The sequence below is a fragment of the Capsella rubella genome, unplaced genomic scaffold (genome assembly GCF_000375325.1).
Source record: "Capsella rubella cultivar Monte Gargano unplaced genomic scaffold, Caprub1_0 scaffold_6, whole genome shotgun sequence".
NCBI lineage: Eukaryota > Viridiplantae > Streptophyta > Magnoliopsida > Brassicales > Brassicaceae > Capsella > Capsella rubella.
This window is the reverse complement of record NW_006238918.1, coordinates 10,012,474-10,034,298: the sequence shown is the minus strand read 5'-3', so window position 1 is coordinate 10,034,298 and position 21,825 is coordinate 10,012,474. Positions and strand designations below refer to the sequence as shown.

Sequence of the window (21,825 nt, the reverse complement as noted above, 5' to 3'; positions counted from 1 at the left end):
TTCGAATCTAGTCTACCAAAATTGGTTGACCGAATCTTGTCCATCTACAGACAAAATGTATGATCTATTGTGTAAATCTAGCTAGATGAATAAAATCTTCTATAAACACATCACTTATTTCATCATATGGTGAATCACTTGTGGTTTCAAAAGATTTGCATGATAGACAAGATTAATTAATCAAAATGGAAAGGTTTGGTCCATCGAAACTAGTCCGTTAGATCTGGTCCACCGAATTTGGTCCACCGAATTCGACCCATCGGATTTTGTCCATCAGAGATGCAACACATATTTTCGCCGATCGGAATCGATCGATTTCTTTACCGGAGTAGATGCGGGTGGAAAAAATATATGATCCAAATATTTCTTATAATTGTGAAGAGTTTTATTTGTGGTTAGATAAATGAAGAGAAGATGAAAGAAGATGAGATAAAGACAAAATTGTCTTTTTAATATGTCTTGTGGCAAGTGGGAAAAGGCTAGAGAAAATGTGGCACTCCATAAAATATTTGTTACTGTTCATGGCATATAATACAATTTTCTCTTAAAAATATTTTCGTTGTATGTATTTTTTCCTATTTTTAAGTAAATATTACTCATCTATACTATTAACTAGGGTAATAAACCGCGTTTCGCCGCAGTTCACCGGAACCGTAAATATTGTTTGCCTTACTACTAATAATAAATCCTAAGTATTAATACCAAATTTTTAATCTTACAGTTACATGGCTATTTAGGTTAGGTGTTTAAGTTTGTATTTTGAAGATGAACCAATTTTGAATATTAATATTTCTTAATTTTTTAATTTAGTTTTTCTTTGGAAACCGATTAGATTGCAAATATTCAATATAGATTATGATTCTCTAGATTAACTTTACTTCATTTTTGTTTTGGTAAAAAAAAGTAAATTTGCATTTTACCTATCTATTTAGGGTTACCCGTATACTCAAAATTGTATAATTTACTTATCTTCCATAATTAATCTTTGTTATTTGGACTTGTAGTTAAGACATTTTTATTTTGTTTAGAGTAATTTTGGTAACTTTTATTTGATTTCAAGAATGATATTTTCAACCATGTTGTTTTAAAGCCATGCAACGTTCAAATCGTATTCGTTTAAGTGATAAGAAGATAAGTATTCGCAAATGAACGGGTAAAATCTTATATTAAAACATATATTATTTAAAAACTAAAATATTTTATTTTTTGTTACCAAAAGTATTGTTAATATAACATATAACAATTTTATATTATATTTAGACGGATATCTATGTAGAATATAGATTAACCTTAATTAAACATTCAGTTAACACCATCTCCAATCTTGGTTCAAGTTCACGATAGTGATCTATCCATAAACATAACACTTTCACTTGAATTTCCAGTCATATTTAGAGGGATTCAAACGTGACACACCATCAACAGGTTATATCTTCACCATAATGAATCCTGAATAATCATAGAGACAATTTAATTTAAGTATTAAAACTATGAACATAAACTAAACTTTTTAATTAAATCGACAAAAAAGAAATTTTGAACCTTTGAAGATTGATTGAAGTATGAAAGATTGGACAATGCATGGTTAAATATATACACATATACACGTAATTTAGATAAATTTTAAAGATATTTTTGTTAAGAATAATTACTTACATTGTCTTATCGATTTACTTTATTAATCGTATTAAATTATATTATTTTATAAATTAACATATTTTCCAAATCTAATACTATAACCTTAACATATTTATCTCTATCAGTATCATCTATAGCAAATTAACCCACTTATTTCCATCAATATCACTGTCAATTTTAAATTATAGAAACAAATTAGTAGAGATGTAACCAAATCGATCAAAGATCTTAGTCCAATAAAAACTTCATGCGCTATTTTCTAGAATCAAATTTTTAATATGAATAAATTTGCCATCTAATTTTTATAGTGGCCAAAACGTTACTAAATAACTACTATATATATATATATATATATATATATTATATTTATCTCTATCCATATCATCTATAGCTTATTAAATATTATATTTCCATCAATTATTTTCATAAATATCTTTTGCAATTTTAATTTATCTTTAAATTAATTTGAAGTTAAAATATTATTAGGGTTTAAACCATATCACATATACAAACAAATTACGAAATTCGGAATGTTTTAAATTCTTAAATGATTAATATTTTTTGAACATTTATTAGATTATAGAATTTTGATAAGCTTTAAACTTTGTGTAGATCCAGAATATGTAATATATACTATAAGAAACACAAATTACTAAATATTTTATATATGAAATTTTGGACGTTCATAATATTGTAGTTTTTTTATTAAGTAAAGTATAGGTTTTATTTAATAACATATAGAGAGATGTTTTGAGTTCATTCGACATAACTCTGTGTTACGGAATTAGGTTTAGACTTACCCGTGATGAGGATGCTCTAGAATTATTTAATTTAATAATTTAACAATATGAAAGAGATAAATTTAGGGTTTACTCGACATAACTTTCTTTAGCGAAATCAGAATTCAATTTTCTAATGATCTCTATGATTTATATTTAATTAAATTAAAAATGTAAAAAGTAAATTTTATTAAACTTGAAATTTTAGACGATAATATGTAAAAAAAATTTTGATAAAAACAACCAAACATTATTTTTTTCCTAGAAATTGAAGATGCATCATAACAAAAATACAATTATAAGGATTAATAAAAAAAATTGAATTCTTGGCTTTTTTTTTTAGGGACCTTTGCTGCTACTGATTTTCTTGACTGCACCAAACAAATCCCCTTGGGATATCTTCATATTTGTACTTGTTTGCTTCAGCGTTATTGAACAGACATAAAGTTCTGTGAATATAATGAATAAGAGGAAGAACAAAGATCGGTATCAAAACATATTTCTACGAATATGATAGAAAACTAAAGATTTGATTTTTTTTTCTTTAGTTATGGAGAGAGCATAGAAACCCTAGTATTTATAGTAGTAAACGACATTTTTTTCTAGGGTTGAAACTTAGGAGGTGTTTTTTTAAGCGGGCTTTTTGACATACGACCATTTCCTCTAAACCCGAAATTTGAAACATTATATGTCATTTTAAAAAAAATTGGGCTTTAATTAAAAAACTTCCGATTTTATGTTTGATATTTCTAATTTTTAGTGTTAGATTTTGATTAAATAAGAGCTAACCAAAATTTTTAAGCTAGGGGTATTTTCATTAAGGGTAAAACGGTAATACAGTCTTAGCTAACTTTTTGATTTTGTCTTCAAAACACTCGATTTTAATTGTTTTTTTTGATAAATAAGGATTAAGGGAAAAATTATAACCCAGAGATATTTTTCATTAAGGGTAACTTAGTAAATTTTTTCTGAGATTGAACGTGAGTCCTTTAGACAACTCCTTTAATAACTGAGAAGGATAAGCTGTAGCCAAACAGTCCCCATTTTTAAAAAAAAATATCATGAAATTTATCCCTGTTACCAAAGAGAATAAAAGACATAATTTTTTTTGATAAATAAATAATAAAAAACAGAAGGGAAACTAAAATCTATGACCTCAGATAACAAAAAAATTAAGTTTCAAGACGCCATAATTCATTATTTAGCTTATAATTTCATAGACCATTCTATCCCTATAGCTACTTATAATAGAGTAGCAAATTGATTCTATAATATAGATTTCTATGTCTGGCCAAGATCTCAGTCCAAAATTCACTAAAATGAGTTTGTGTTTACTGATCGTCTCTCTCAACAAAAAAGTTGAATTTTTCCCTACAAAGTGAAACCCCAAAATCCCAGAATTTTTTTTTCTCTTTACAACTCTCCACACCCATAAACGAATCTAATCGAAGAAATTATATACACACCTCCTCAAACCGACTTGACGCCAACATCTCTAACGAACTCGTCCGACTTGAATCGCAATGACTCCAACGACTCAAGTCGCTGGGATCTTAATTTGTTTCAGCTCTCTGCAACTCCTTCAAGCTTCAACACCATTAAAACGCTTCATATTTTTACAGCAATAATGATTAATTTAACGTATAATATGTAAATTATTGCGATAACAGATTATTTAACTTATTATCAAAATAGGTAACCAGTACAATATGAAAATATTCTACTATATTAAATCCTATCAATCACGGATGAACAGTGTTATCGACGTATAATGAACAGTATCTCTGACATATAGTGAAATTAATTGAAATTCAAATATAGTTGTTAGCGGATAACCCAAATCTTACTTGAAGTATTGTCTTGGGTGACTGCTTATTTATCAAATAACCAATGAATTATTATGTAATATAAAGAATATATTTGGGGTGATTGCTCCATGATTATATTTTACTTTGATAATAAATATTTTATATGGGTATCATAATATTTAGCTGATAAATTTTTATTTAGTTGTTGTTAATAATTTATCTATGTTCGTAACCAAATACCTCGGGATTTGAATGAAGCTAAGTTTATAGCGTGATAAGATCTTTCTTAGCATCCATATTTGCTTCTATTCAATTTTTCATTTAGTTTGTTCATATAAGTAGTTGTTATTCTTGTTCATATTCAACATCTATGTTGTATGAAAAGTAACAATTCTTCATTTAGCATCTTTTAATCTTCTTAGCATATAACAATTTAACGATCGCAGTCAACCCCTCTGGCGTTGCTCGAAAATTATATTTTACATTGATAAAGAATATTTTATATGGATATCATTTTATTTAGCTGATAATAATTTATTTATTTTACTGTTAAAAATTTATGTTCTATTAGTAACCTAGCTAATACTTTTGGAACGTGGCATAAGCTTTTATTTTAGCATGATAAGTGATTTTTAGAAGCTATATTAGATTATATTGAATTTTCTGTTATTTAGCATATAATTATTTATGTTCTGTTAGTTACCAAATACTTTTTGAAATAAACGTTAGAGTTTATTTTAGCATGATAAGTTATATTTTAGCAGCAAATTATATGTGTCCTGCCCAAGGTCGGCGTCTCCTCACTTTGTGTCAGAGATTTTGCAGCAAATGTTTTAATGTCAGACACCTACAATAATAAAACTAGGAAAAAATATTTATTTAATCTTTTTATTAAATCACTAAGGTTACTTTCGTAATACCAAGTGAGGTATTGTGGCAAAACTAATTTTCAGTTTAACAAGACTTTGCTTTTAATTTTTTCATCTTCTAGGGCCATAGATTTAACTCACCCAAAACAGAAACTATCTATATTTATCATATTAATTTTGTTGCCAAAAAGTGGAAAATTAAATTCAAAAATTTCCATATGTAACATAATTAAAAAAATTTCAGATATTTTTTAAACAATAAATTAATATTTAATAAATCTAATTTATAATATTTTTAATTTGTTTTAATGATTTTACTCAAGTGGTTTATGTTATTTGTATTTTGTATAACTCTTATGATGTGATAAAATATATTTAAAACACTAAAATATATTGTACAATAGCATAAAATATGACAAATATTCAACATAATTGATAATATGATAAAATCTTAAATATATAATATAAAATGTTGAAATAAAAAATCTTTAATAAATAAATAATAATTTTTTTTGAAAAATCAATAGAATAAATATTTTATATCACATACAATCTCTTTTTAACATTAAAAATCTTCATATTTATAAACAATTTCGCAAATATAGCAAAAAAAGAATACCTTTTTGAAATATATTGATTAGAAATATCTATATATATTTCCCTCAAATAAAATAAAAAAACCAAAAATAGCATGTGACCAAAAATAAAATAGTCAAATAAACATTCCTAATTATTAACATCAATTTAATAATATATTAACCCCCAATCTCGCTGGATATTACCTAATATGTAATTAGCATTTAATAATTTTAGAAAAGTTCAAGAAATCTGACATAACTATAATATTTTCCATATAGTATAACATTGAAAATTCCCAAAAAAAATAATTAAAAAGTTAATGTACGCTACAAATAAATAAATAAAATCAAATAATTGTGATTAAAAATGGAAAAAAATATTTATTTGAATTTCCATTACTTAATATATATTTATTATAGCTACTTACTAAAATATTTAATATATATTTTAATCAATTGATTCATTTCTTTTTGAAGATTTAATTTGAGATAAGTTCTTAGTTTATAAATATTTCTTTAATTTTTGGTTACAATATGTCTTTAAATTTTGAGGTAACACAAAATAGAACATTATACTCTAATTACATGCTATATGTTTCAACAGCCTAATAATTAACGATAGTGGGTTTTAATGTTGTTAATAACACGTTATATAATATTGTTTTTTAAAAAAAAACATGTAAATGATGACATTTATAATAAAAAAATAAGATCTTATTTAAGAGGGAAAGAACGGGTACAAAAAGGAAATTGATAATTCAAGAAAAAAATATCTAAACTATTTCTCATCAAAAACAAGACGATATAACAAATTTTGGAAACTTAAATTCAATTTTAAATTTCAAATATCAAATGACGGGTACGATACATGAAGGGATATAAAATTTAAATAGCAAAAGTAAGTTTCAATTACTTAAATATTACTAATATTGGGAAAAGAAATAACGGATACTGAAAGAGAACGGGTAATTTAATTAGTTAATTACAAACTATATAATCTTGTTTTTTTAAAAAATGTAAATGATTTCATTTATATATAAAAAAAATATGATCATATCTTAGAGGGAAAGAACATGTACAAAAAGGGAACGAGTAATTCAAAAAAAAAATATCCAAACTATTTCTCATCAAAAACAATACGATATAAAAAAACTTGGAAACTTAAATTCAATTTTAAATTTCAAATATCAAATTACGGGTATGATACAAGAATATGAAATTTAAATAGCAAAATTAAGTTTCAAAATTACTTAAATATTTCAAATATCAGGACAATTTAATTAGTAATTACAGGCTATATAATGTTATTTTTAAAACAAAAAACATGTAATTGATTTCATTTATATATAAAAATAAGATAATTTTTGAGAAATATCCCTTTTGGTGTACCCATTTTTAAAAATACCCCTATTTTCTATCCGTTTTCAAAAATACCCCTTTTCAAATATGAAAAATTATAAACTTTTATATGGTTAATAAGGCACATCGAGATCATCATTACTACTGGGAGACTAAATTCAAATATTTATAAGGTTTTAAAAGGTTCGAAACGGCATTTATAATGTTTTATAAGGTTTTTAAAAGGTTTACACAGTTTTTATAAGGTTTTTAAATGATTTTTAAAAGGTTTTGGAAAGGTATTTATACGGTATTTATGAAATATATATATATATATATATATAAATTTACACACATATAAAGATAATTTGTGTCTGTAAATATAAGTTTACACATATGTTTTTGATAAATATCAAATTTTATAGTGACTTTTGATAAAATTAGAAAGAGGAGTATTTTTAAAATGTGGCATTGGAAAAGGGGTTTTTTTTAAATTCCCCCTAAAAATATTATGATCTTATCTTAGAGGGAAAGAACGGGTACAAAAAGGGAACAAGTAATTAAAAATAAAAGTATCTAAACTATTTCTCATAAAAATTAAGAGATATAAAAATTCTGGAAACTTAAATTCAATTTCAACTTTCAAATATCAAATGACGGGTATGATACAAGAATATGATATTTAAATAGCAAAAGTAAGTTTGAAGTTACTTAAATATTTCAAATATCGGGACAAGAAATAACGGATACGGAAAAAGAATGGGTAATTTAGAAAATAAAAATTTATTAACTTAACTATTTCTAATAATATACAGAAGGTAATTATGGGTAGCAGCAGAGCAGAGGACATATTATTTATTCACGTGGGTGGGCCAAAATATTTCAATTTGTTGCAGGACATGCATCGTGAATAGGTTTGACTCTCTTGACATCTATATTTATGTTATTTTATTCAAAAATTTAATGTTTTCCATTGTTTTTATGTGATGTGATCATTCACGAATTCAACTGATTTCTAACTTATCATTAATTCGGTTCACACACAATTCGGATCTCTTACCGCCATCTCTCCTACCGCCATCTCTCATAGTGGACCCCATGTTCACTCTCAGCCCATGGACCTACCTCTCTTAACGGACATTACAACCTCTCACTAGGTCCGTGAGCGCATCCATTTCCGACAATCGGTTTGTTACGTCTTGGAGGCTTAAAGACATATTTACCGTCCCTACAAATCACCACATGATCTTTCCGTGTGTTTTGGCCTCACTCACATAGTTTCGACACCCACTTCCCGGAATATCACCCATCCTTTGACTACTCCATCATAAGCATGCTTAATTGTAGAGTTTCCTCGGGACCTTTGACCACAAAGATAAGTGTGACATATGTGGCCAAATCAATTCATTTAAACCACTCCGCAAATCGAGGTCTCACAGATGGGATCTTTAACTATGAAACGAGCTATTCCCTCCATGTGATGTGACAAGAAGTTAGTATTTTCCTCCGGATCCGGGTTTACAAGAGCGATTTATATGGGCTTATACTAAGGACGGTAACTATTTAGTCAAAAGCGGGGATTGGGTGCTTAGTCATGAAGCTTATACTCTGAATATTGTATCTGAAGATAGTCGTCGCCTCAATGAATTTAAAGACAAGGTTTGGAGCACTGTTACAACACCAAATATTAAAATGTTCGTATGGCATGCTCTTTCTAGGGAGCTTGCTGTTTCATAATTTTTACGGCGTCATAGTGTTACACCAACAACCTAGCATGCTTCTAGACTAGGTTCCAACAACAGTTAAAAAATCCATATCATAACAACCGAGACACTAGATCATCCTCCTCCTCATTGTCATGATTCCACGTCACACTTTACCAACACCACAAACACAATGAGATACGTGAATATTATCACAAATACTCAGTGTGATCCTCCCATTCACTAGGCTATACTCACAAGCACTTAAGATCACAACCACACAGCCAAACCATGTAATCAAACAAAAAATCTGCGCTCATAGAAAACGGTGTCAGTCGACACCACTTGACAGCACCACAAATATGCACCGCATTTAACCGCCTGGTGTCGGCCAACAACCACACCTTGTAACACATCCAATGACGATCTCATCAACGAGAGAACCCTAAAATCACCACCACATCATCTCTCACGACGACACAACCAACGAACATCCACACAAGGCCATACAAATACAAGAAAACATCATAAATCTCAAAGGAATCAATCCACATATCACATAAACACAAATCACACAACCTTAATGCTTAGATAAGCCATGGTCGCACACTCACCTTGATTTGGGTTGAAAGGAAGAAGGGAAACGACCAAGAACACACCACAACAACCCATTATCACCCCAGCAGCCACGAACTCAGCGCTTCCTTGATAGAACACCCAAGAAACAACCACATAAACCTCCAAAAACCCTAATAAGCCTCACCTTAGCACTTTAAGACAAACTTTCCACTCTCTGATCTTTCTCTCTACTTTTCACAAAGCAACAAAACTCCCAAATAAACAGAAAACGGCTGATTACATGTATAAATCAGGTTTTTGGGATTCTCCTAAACTAACTCCCTTAAACCGGCAATTAAACCCTAAATTAGAGGTGTTGACCGACACCCACTAAAAATTAGGACACGGGCGTTACAAATTGTGCCTTTTAGTTCCTTGTTAGTTCTGGTTTATTTTGTGATTCATTTGAATCTGTTGCAACTATGTTTGAACTCTCTTTTCTTTGAATAATATCAAGCGTTAAAATAAAATAAAAAAGATAGAGAACCAAAAAAATCATCCAAATGATAAGATTAAAAAACAATTATATAAATATCTCTTTGAGTTAGTAATATATATATATATATATTACTCTTTGAAATACTTAAAAATTAATATGATCTAGAGTCTAAATGGTAACCGAGGAATTGATGCTGAATTTGGCTGAATTTCTGAAATTTTCTGAAATTTTGGTATATATTTTTTGCTGATACTAGCTGAATTTTCTATTTATAAACGGTAACTCTGGAATCTAACTGAATTTTTGTGTTTGTTTACAAATTTGGTTAGAAAAATAGTTATTCTTAAATTTTTTATTTTTGAACTACTATAATTATATAAATAATTTATAATATGTTATCGCTATTAACTATGTAAATCATATGTTACTGCTATAAATTATAAATTATTTGATAAAATTATAATTATCGAGTTAGATTATTTATTATATGATTGATATCAACTAACTTATATATTAACATGTTAATTTATTATGATATTTCATCTGTTATGTTAACTAATACATTAAAAAACATATAAATGATATGTAAAAATTGTTGTAAAATTTTATGGATATCTGTTTTGTTATGTGCTAAAATATTTGTTATCTATCTTAGGGGAACTTTGTCCAATTTAAATAGGTAAGAGAGAGAACTAATAAAAAAAGAGTAAGTATAGATTCTTAATATTTTTTTTTTTGCGTACATGAGATGTAGTTTCCCTTGATTTGTTAAAAATGGGTACTCAAATAATCAGAAAATTAAAAGCAAAGGCTTGATAACTTAAAAATTAGATCTCTCTCCTCCCTCTGATGAAGTTACTTTCCTACCCTTAAAGATTTTTTGTTTATGGAGTAACTTTTGTGGATATATATTTGATTAAATATGTAAATCATATGTTACCGATATACATTATAAGTTATTTGATAGCCTCATAGCTATACAGCTAAATTATTTATAGTTATTCAAATGTTACCGCTTTAAATTATGAATTTATTAAATAATTTATTAAGTAGGGATAGTTTGGTCTAATTTAATTTGTGAAGAGAGATAACTAATTAAAAAAAAGCAAGTATAGATTCTTAATTTTTTTAATTTGAGTACGACAAGTGTAGTTTCCCTATGTTATGTACGTACGTTATAGTTAAATCAGTACTTTCGTTTTGGGTTTTCTATATGTTAGCTAATTAATTATATTATCCTGCATTTAAGATATAAATAATACTGTTAAATGAATGCACCCTGAGAGAGACACAAGAAGGGAAGAAGGGAATCATCAGGACATGTGAAGACTCTATGCTCTTTTGCCATATATGGAACCATGGTATTTTGCTACAAAAGGGAACACTACAAAACCAAAACACTTAGATGATATTAAAGAATAAGTAGTTTAGTACAATGGTCTTGGTGTAATCAAAATATTAAAGGTCTTAAAAGCTTAACCCTATAGATCCATGGTAGTAGTATGATAGGGATTTAGTTTCCAAATGCTGGAACTCTGTTCCCCGTATAACTACAGTGTTTTCTCTCTTTTATCATATATATCCTGTGGAGATCTCAAAAGCTAAAAATACATGTGTATGTGTATAGGGAAACATTAGTGGTAGAAGGTGGTAATATATGTTTTTGATGGTAAAAGAAATATGGGTAAGATAAGTTGATACATTTGGAATTGAAAAAAGGACATAGTGGTGTAGTAAAATGTATAATTTAATTACAATTTATTTAATATGCAATTGTAGTTTAAAAAAAAATTATTTTTATCGGATATCCAGTGAAGACGTAGTTTTTATCAAGTTATTGAGTTTTGATAGATTTAAATTAGAAAAGATACAAAAATAGTAATTTGAATTGTTTGATTTTAATCAAGTTAATACATAAATTACTATATTTTATTCTACCGTTATTTATTATCGCTTAATTCATCAAGTTATATATATATATATATATATAATGGTGTAGTAAAGTATACATTTAGAATTGAAAAAGGACATAGTGGTGTAGTAAAATATACAATTTAATTACAATTTATATGCGATTATAGTTTCTTAAAAGATCCAAATTTTATCGGGGAGAAAGTACGTAAATTTTATTAATTTTTACAGACTTAATATGTTGATGGTTCAAACTTATATTCTTTATGTCTATCTTATTACTTTAAGAAAACTGATTTGTTATTTTCACTTTTTCATCATCTCAACCAATGATAACAAAAATATGTACAGTTTACTCTTTACCATAGAAAAAATGAGTCACCAATCATAACCTGAATGTTTTTGAAAAAATACATTATTCAACGGGAATATGTAATTTAAATGTTTCTGTAATGAAAATCATTATAATTCATTATACATTATTCAACTGGAATATATCATTTAAATGTTTTCTTTAAATAATTATTATTCATTATATATTAAGAATATATTGATTAGTCTTTCTTTGTATTCCAAGATCTTTAAGAATGTAAGATATAAAAGAGAACGAATATATATATGTATATTATTATTAGTTGCCATGTTGCATATTTACTTTATATATATAGTACTTATAACATTTTGCTTAAAAAATTAATAGCTTATGACCTTATGCTATATAATAGACAAAAGAAAATTGTGATGTTCAAAACTTTGTGACCTTATGCTATATACGGACAAACCAAAAACAATTATAAGAAATAATTCAAAATTTGTAGATAGATAACAAAAATAAGAACTCCCAAAATAGTCCAAATTTTGTTTGTGTACAAGGACTCCTGATCATTCCATACATCTAAATCTTAAGTTAATTTTAATTTCAAACCAAACTTAAACAAGAACTAAACTCAATTTTGTTCATACTAATTTAGGCTATGAATGGTGACTATAAAGAGATGTTTTTCGTCATAAAACGCTTTTAAAAATATTAAGTAATATTTATCTAGCAATGCAAAAACATCACATACCACATTTGTTTTATAATTTATTTTCTCTAAATATCGTAGTTGAACTGTACCGTATATTACGATCATTTCTTCCGCAGAGACAAATACACTATCAGTTTTTTTCAGGAATTTTGTATAACAAAGAGAAGTCAAAATCATTTTTTAGCGTTTGCCTAGAAACATCTCTCTAGCCAAAACATAAAAAAGTTTTTCAAATGATATATTATATAAAAGTATGAATAGAAATAGAAATAATGGAAGTTATAATAGAGAAATTAAATAAATGGGGACGACGTTGGTGTCAAATCATAAACACTGTTTCATTTTGCTTTCCACTGACAGAGATGGATTCGAACCGCGTGGTTTGTCACGCGCATGTCGTGGCTCTACCTCTCATGTAAAAGACGCCCATGTTTTTATTTTATTGTTCCTTTTTTGTTTTAGTTTATTTCTTTATTCTTATTACTATTTTCTTATCGACAGAATTTGATATTTTCGATCGATTTTATTATAGAAATACAAAACCTTGTATGAATAATATACCACTATAATATGTTATGTGAAGTGATACAATTGTTTTTCGAATGTATATCTTAGAAACCTCGTATCAAAAAATAGGGTTAGTTATTATAATATATTAAAAATACAAAAACCTTGTATGAATAATATAGCACTATAATATGTTATGTGAAGTGATACAATTTTCGAATGTTTATCTTAAAAACCTCGTATCAGAAAACAGGGTTAATTATTTAATATATTAAAAATATATTTCTTCGAGTGATCGACTTTACCTAAATAAAAGTTGAGAATTATATTTTTTGGGGAAAATAATGAAAATCAACCTAGATTATTTACTGACGGTATTTTAACCAATACATACTTTAAGCTCCCTTTGTGAAAATATAATCAAAATCATTTTAACAAACTTTCTTAAAATGTAACATATAAGAAAATTGGTTTTGTTTATATTGATCTAAAATTTGTGATATAATATGTAGGTTGTACCCTTCACTGAAAATATTTTTTCATGTATTCCAGTTTTTAGGCTTATCATTATATATCCTAGTTTTTTCAAAATAATAATAAAAACACTTGAAAAATCAAAAGTCGACAATATTTACTATTTTATTATCTCGACTTTCAAATTTATGTAACCCCCCCCTCACAATACATTTTTTTGTTAAAATCTAACAGCTCATGTTTGTTTTTTCTTATATCCATTGAGAGATAAGAGATGTATTGCCTCGACCGTCTCCTCATTCAGTAGACCCATGAGCCCATCCATATATGACGGTCGGTTTTCTACGTCCGGGAAGCTTTAAAAACTTGTTTATCGATCCTACAAATCTCCGCATGATCTTTGTCTCTATTTTGGCCTCACTCACACAGTTCCGACCACCACTTCTCAGAAGGTCACCGTCCCTTGAATACTCCAGCATGAGCACGTTTACATGTGGAGCTCTCTCAATACATTTGACTAAAAAGATAAGTACACTTTGGTGACATAAGTGGCCAAATCAATTCATTTAAATCTCTCTTCAACCCAGGGTCCCACAATTCTTCCTCTAACACACCACAACGTCCTCGTTGTGAACCAATACCTCACCCCCGCTATGAGCTCACTACTCCATACTCGCTTGAATTCTGCTATGATACCACTTGTAACGCCTCGACCATCTCCTCACCCAGTGGCCCTTGGTTACCTCTTAGCCCATAGGGTCATCTCTCTTAATGGGCTTCACGTCCTCTCATTAGGCTCATGGACAAAGTGTTTCCAGAGAAACCCCATTATTAAAAATATTTCATGAAAATTATACCTGTTGTCAAACCGGATTAAAGACAGCAAATTTTTTTTCATAAATAAATAATTAAAAACAGAAATTATCTATATTTATGGAAATCATATTAATTTTGTTGCAAAAAAAGTGGACAGTTAAATTAAAAAATTTACATATGTAACATATTTAATTTTTTGAGATATTTTTAAACAATAATCTAATAATTCATAAAATCTAATTTATTGTATTTTATTTATTTGGTTTAATGGTTTTATTCAAGTGGTTTATGTTACTTTTATTTTGTATAACTCATATGATATGATAATATATTTATTTTGCCTTACAAAAATCATCTTATATTTTGAAAAATTGATATTTTAGGAAAACTAAAAAGAAAAATAAATATGTTATATGTTGTACAATAGCATAAAATATGGAGAAATATTCAACAAAATTGATAATATGATAAAAATGTTAAAATCATAAGTAAATAATTAAAATGTTTAAATACAAAATCTTAAATAAATCAATAATAAAAATTTGTTTTCAGAAATCAATAGAATAAATATTTTATATCACATACAATCTCTTTTAATAATCAGAGATAACATCCTATTGGTTTAATAATCAGAGATAATTTCCTTTTGGTACAAAAAGGGTACGGGTAATTCAAAAAATAAAATTATCTAAACTATTAATCATCAAAAACAAGAAGATATAAAAAATTTGGAAACTTAAATTCAATTTGAGCTTTCAAATATCAAATGATGGGTATAATACAAGAATATCAAATTTAAATAGCAAAAGTAAGTTCCAAATTACTTAAATATTTCAAATATCAGGACAAGAAACAACGGATATGGAAAGAGAACGGACGTGTAATTTAATTAGTTATTTACAGGCTATATAATGTTATTTTTAAAACAAAAAAACATGTAAATGATGTCATTTATATTTTCTTTTTTTAAAGTATGATATTATCTTAGAGGGAAAGAACGGGTACAAAAAGTGAACGGGTAATTAAAAAAAATATATCTAAACTATTTCTCATCAAAAACAAGACGACATAAAAAAATTGGAAACCCAAACTTAAATTCAATTTCAACTTTCAAATATCAAATGACGGGTATGATACATGAATATAAAATTTAAATAGCAAAAGTAAGTTCCAAATTACTTAAATATTTCAAATATCGGGATACGGAAAGAAAACGGGTAATTTAGAAAATAAAAATTATTATCTTAACTATTTCTAATAATATATAGAAGAGAATTATGGGTAACATGCAAGCATAATAACACATATTATTTATTTATGTGTGGGGCAAAAATAATTCAATTTGTTGCAGGACAAACATAGTGAACGTGTTTGACTCCCTTGACATCGATATTTATGTTATTTTATTCAAAAGTTTTAATGTTTTTTCATTGTTTTTATGTGATGTGATAGTTCACCAATTTAATTGATTTCTAACTTATCATTAATTCGGTTCACACTCGATCCGGATCTCTTATCATGTTGATCCAAATATTGCAAACTTTATGATAAATTTAGGTTTTGCAATCAACCCCGCACGTACGTGCGGATCCATCCCTAGTTGGTTTTAAAATAACACCACAATAGCGTACATGGTGTTTACACCAAAATAGTGTATAGTGTTTGAGATCCTTTTTTTTTGCATTTCTCGATATCTCAAAGAGGCATCGTTGCTTCCTTCAAATTTTTTAGAAGTTTCTTTCTGAGTCAAAGTCAAAATCTTGAGTTGTGATATGGTGAGATTTCCCTTAATCGACCATCCACATTCCAACTACTAACAACTCAGCCATGATTGAATGTACAAGCAGTATAGCTTGGTTGGAATAACTTTGAACCCAAGGAATGAAGAAAAATGGAAATTTTCATAGCAGCCCTTTTGGTACAAGGAAACATATGGAATGTGGATTAATCCCATACTAGCTCAAAGGAGAAGAGTTATCACATCACATATATACTACTGAAGGATTCATCCCATCATCGATGTGTGATATCATCTAATGATAACAATGTCATCAACCTGCGCCTACTGCATTATAGTCAGCTTGTAATTCATACTTGAGTTATTTGTCATCTTGATCTTTATTATGTCTTACGTAAACTATAAAAGTGTCTATGTTAAAGGGAATCTTCTTACTTCGCATATCTCTTGACACACTGGACAAGCACAAACAACAACTTCTTCCTTTAAATTGAAATTATCTTCTTAAACAAATTCAAAAACTCAAACTAATATCTCTGAAGCTAAAGGTATCTCCTTTCCTGAAGGGAAAGAGTCTTCGATAATATTACCTGGACTAGAATGTGAAACCAATAAATCGTATTCTCTTGCAACAATTGGAATATTCGTTCTTGAAAATACCCGACCCGTTTTATTTTAATCATGCAAACCGGATTAACCCAAATAATTTAAACCAGCTAAACCGGACTAGATCAATTAACCCATTCAATTTCAGTTTAAACTAGTTAACCAGCAATTCTAATTCAAACAAATCATAACCAAATAAAACCAGCGGAAGACAATAAAACCAGCAATGCAATAAAGTAATTTAATAACCAACAAATCCAGCAATCATTACAAAGTCAATCCAACAATCCTAACATGCTCTAAGATTCCAGAAACTAGTATTCCTAACAATAACAAATGCATTATTTAAAAACATCCAACGAGCCCCTAAATCATTCTTCTCTCCTTGCCATTATTCCACGGTCAAACATTTCCTTTATATGCATCACAAAAAGAGATGCACAAGTATTTCCAGAAATACTTAGTGAGGCACTCATCCTAACTACCGGGCTATACACACAAGCAACATTAATCATTATCAAGTGAAACAATCACAAATAAGCATTTAACAACATATAGTGTCACTGTTGAAGATCGGTGTCGATCGACACCCACCATTGGTGTTGATCGACAGTCGCACTCAGCACACGCGTTCGAAACCGAGCTCGACACTCTACTCGTGGGTCGCAAGTATCCTCGCGGTACAAATCATTGTCGAGCGACACCCACCACTGGTGTCGATCGACACCGACTCTCTACAGCCGCTCAAGTTGCATTTCCTCAGTGGACCTCCTCTTCTAATCACTTTAAGGCCAACAACAAACCTCCAAGAGGTTTCACAGGGACCATAGAACACATAAACAACCAAGCAAGCAAAGAAATCAATCAAACAATCATCAAAAAATCCAAAACAATGATCAAAATGCTTAGATAAGCCTTGGTCATGTACTCACCTTTGAAATGGACAATGAAATAAGGAAGGATCTGACTCTCCTAACACCAAACAAGCACATATCTTAGCCTCTTCTAGTCTAAACCAGAAAAAACAAGCCTCCAAACCTCACTAGAACTCACCAAAACTCACTGGAACCTTGAGAAACCTTTCTTCACTCTCTCGAATAACAGAAGCGACTGAATAAAAAACTGAAGTCGAGTTTTTCCCTTATAAACTCAATCCCTAGGTTAACCCCAAACCAACCCAATTAACTTTTCAATTAAATTGAACCGATCTGAACCAAAAAATGTTGGTGTCGATCGACACCACTCGTTTCCGAACATGGGTGTTATATTTTTTCAAAGGAAAAGACGACTCTAATTTCCTTGAAGAATGGACAATAAGCTAGATTTGAAGGCAAAACTTTGAGGCATGAGAAAGTTTATTCGAAAAGCTTAAAACGGGAGAGTTTTATTGAAGAGAAGCAACACAAGTGCCTCTTTTGGCTAAGAAAAGTTGGTAAGATCTACTTTTTAACTTATTTGCTCTATTGAGGTTCTTCAATACATTTGTTTCGGAGAGAAAATTTTAGAAAATAGGCAAAACTCTTGCTATTAGATTGACAATTACATATCGATTTGTCACTGCCAAAACCCAATACTGAATTATTTTCAACACTGATATTCTTAACTATGTTTTCAAAGATCATAAAAAGAAACAAAAAAGAAATTGACTTTATAATTTTGTCATTGTTTTGTTACCACTAAATGAAATTAAAAACCATGTGATACATGCATGTTTTGACCACTAAAACAATTTTGCGGAACTTCTCTCTTTCTGAGGTCTTTTTTTCTTTTTCTTTTTATAACATCTAAAGAATATTCTAAGATTTAAAAAAAAAAAAAAAAAAAAAAAAAGCTTGTTATGTTTGGTCCAAATAGTTTGGTTCTATAAATACAGTCGTAGTTATTGCCAAAGTTAACACCACGTCTACATGGCAGCCTTTACCATTGAGACAAAGCCGTATGCATAAAACTTTTCTCGATCGATTTATAGCAAATTTAATTTCTGGGGCACGGACGGACACTAACACATCAATCTATACTAAATACTGAACACATGTTCCTTTGAAAGCCTATGTCTGGTTTTGTATAGTCAACAAAGAGGTATTGTACTAATCCACCGTTTATCACAAGAAACGTTTGTGTTTAAAAGTGGTGTAATATAAGTTTTATATAACTTATTTCGAGTATTCGATTCGGTTCGGATATATCCATTCGGTTTCGGTTATTTTGGATAAAGAAGTTTAGGATCTATTCGATTATTTTAGATTTTTGCTTTATTCCGGATATCCGAAATTGTTATTTTTAGTTTAAATTAATTAAGTTTATTAAAATTTGATTGAATTTTGAAAATATGTCTAAAAATTCCAAATATTTTCGTTAGTTTAAATATTTTAGTTATTTTAATATAAAAATTTATGGATTTATAATTGAATTTTGGTTATTGGTTATATCAAAACTAATATAATTAATATTTTAGATATATTACTATGTATGTTTACGAACAAAAAAGAAAAGATATATTACTATGTATTAGGTATTTCGGGTACATAACCGAAACCAATATAATAACCGGTTTTTTTAGCTCTCAATTTTCTACCCAATCAGTTATTATATTGGTTTCGGTTCGGTTTGGTTCCTTTTTTCCAGTTCGGTTATTTTGCCTTATAAGTTATAAGTTATAACCCATGATTTCCGGGAAAAATAAAATCATATTTATATGTTAATCACGTCCTTATCATACTAAAATAAATTAAAGTGAAGTAAGGAAACAAGAATAATGCTATAAGAAAGTAAAGTAATGAAAAAATAATAAAAATGAAATATGTCACTGCAAATTGCAGGCAAAGAACACAGACTCTTCTCTCCTCATGTCATGTCAATGTTCAACTTCAAGTTCCCCACTTGACCCATTGGTCATACATACACTCTCTCTCTCTCTATCTCTTCAACTATGAAATTACCTTTTTCTACGCTGTGTAAAACACATAGTCCTCTTCTTCTCTCTCTCTCATCTCCTCTCTCTCTCATCTCCTCTCTCTCTCATCTCCTCTCTCTCTCATCTCCTCTCTATTGTACTCATCTGCTCAGTCTCTCTCTCCTTAAATGACCTTCTTGAGTCTTGAAGCTATATACTATACACACTCTTGAGTCCTTGACAAGTGTGATTTTGTGTATTGTCTCTCTATCATCTTCCCAAAGTAGAAAAGCTAGAAAACAATATAAAGGAAAATAAAATAAAAATAAAAAGATCTCTTCCACTTATATATCTTCTTCTCTCATCTTCTTCTTCTATAAGCAGCAACAAACTTCACTTCTCTCTCTCTCTATTTGCCTCACCATTTCTGCTCACTAGTTGTTTTGTTCGATTTGATCTGCCAAAAAAAAGATGAATCTATACCTTTTATAGTATCAATCTCATCATCATCACTACCAGCTAAGTCTCTCTCTTTCTCACTTTTTTTTTTCTTTCTCTATTTACTCAATTATTGTTCTTAGCTCTCGATCTACAAAAGAAAAAAAAAAAAAAACCCTAATCTTTTCTTGGATCCATATCAAAAGAAACAAACCCTAAAATCAAGATTCTATCTTCTTGAACTTTTCCAAAAATCAAGAATCCATGGAGTTGATCTCTCACCAACCAAACAAGAACCCTAATCCCTCAACACAACTAACACCTCCTTCCTCAAGCCGTTACGAGAACCAGAAACGCCGTGACTGGAACACTTTCTGCCAATACCTCCGGAACCACCGTCCTCCTCTCTCTCTCCCGTCGTGCAGCGGCGCACACGTGCTTGAGTTCCTCCGGTACCTTGACCAGTTCGGGAAAACAAAGGTCCACCACCAGAACTGTGCCTTCTTTGGCCTCCCTAACCCTCCTGCTCCTTGTCCTTGTCCTCTCAGACAAGCTTGGGGCTCCCTCGACGCCCTCATCGGCCGCCTCCGAGCCGCCTACGAGGAGAACGGTGGCCCTCCAGAAGCTAACCCATTTGGCTCACGCGCCGTCAGGTTATACCTCCGTGAAGTTAGAGACTTCCAAGCCAAAGCTCGTGGCGTTAGCTATGAGAAGAAGAGGAAGAGAGTGAACAGGCAGAAACCGCAAACGCAGCCACCTATACCACTTCAGCAACAGCAACAGCAGCAGCCACAACAAGGTCAGTCTTTGATGGCTAATTACTCGGGTGCAACTGTATGATCATATTATATATAATTCGCTTCTACCTTTCTATATGTATTGTCTCTCCTATTTTGCTTTCTTTAAGTGTTTAATGTAAAGCCTTGTTTTACATTATACACTAATCCATGCTTTTGTTTCTGTACTAGTTGTTTATGTAATAAGATAAAACTATATGTTTATTTACGCTATAATTGTTTGATCCATTTTATCTACATGTTCTTCGAGTTTTACTTTGATTTCAATCGATGTTGAATCTTGATACAGTTAGGGCACCTTTTATATATAACTATGCTATAACTTTGATCATATACTAGTCATTTCATTCCATGCGATGATGATTGAGATTTTAGTAAACACTTCTATATATGATTAATAAATGAGAAAATATAGTAAAGAACTGATATATAGATGTTATATATGTATGAGTATGTTGTGTCTAATCGTATGATTACTTTATGGTAAGGCATTGTGATATAAACCACTAATAAACTTTAGAGAAAAAAAAAACACAAAACCCTGATATGTTGACAATACAATTTTGTATGCTCTCAATTTTAATTAGCTTCAGATAATTTTTATGAATAAGATTGGTCGCTGATAGGTATTGTAGTCCCAAAATTTGATGGAGCAAAGTCATCTGACATCTATTTTTCATTAAATGCTTACTATTGTTTTTGCTAGTCCATGAATAAGAATTCACTGTTTTGACTTTGGATGTCGCTTTAGCATAGGAGAGCCACCTTATAAAATGATTGACTCTAGTTTTGTTTTCAATAGATTAATGATTTTAGTTAAGCAAATTAGGATTTATAAACAATGACT

At 29.3% G+C, this 21,825-nt stretch overlaps 2 protein-coding genes across 2 annotated transcripts; both read left to right on the top strand.

Annotated features, from left to right (window-relative positions):
- The first annotated feature begins 19,650 nt into the window (after positions 1–19,650).
- On the top strand, positions 19,651–19,951 carry LOC111829926. Its single transcript, XM_023780046.1, is given in 2 exon segments — positions 19,651–19,804; positions 19,917–19,951. Coding segments are annotated over 2 exon segments (189 nt in total).
- A 180-nt stretch (positions 19,952–20,131) lies between these two features.
- On the top strand, positions 20,132–21,182 carry LOC17882169 (protein LIGHT-DEPENDENT SHORT HYPOCOTYLS 1). The gene has a single exon (XM_006288664.2). It carries the CDS (start codon positions 20,446–20,448, stop codon positions 21,019–21,021), a length of 576 nt encoding a protein of 191 aa, XP_006288726.1. The 5' UTR covers positions 20,132–20,445; the 3' UTR covers positions 21,022–21,182.
- Positions 21,183–21,825: the final 643 nt, after the last annotated feature.

What these genes read in the sequence shown, in the direction of transcription:
- LOC17882169 (XM_006288664.2), top strand. Translation starts at nt 20,446, where the DNA reads ATGGAGTTGATCTCTCACCAACCAAACAAGAACCCTAATCCCTCAACA.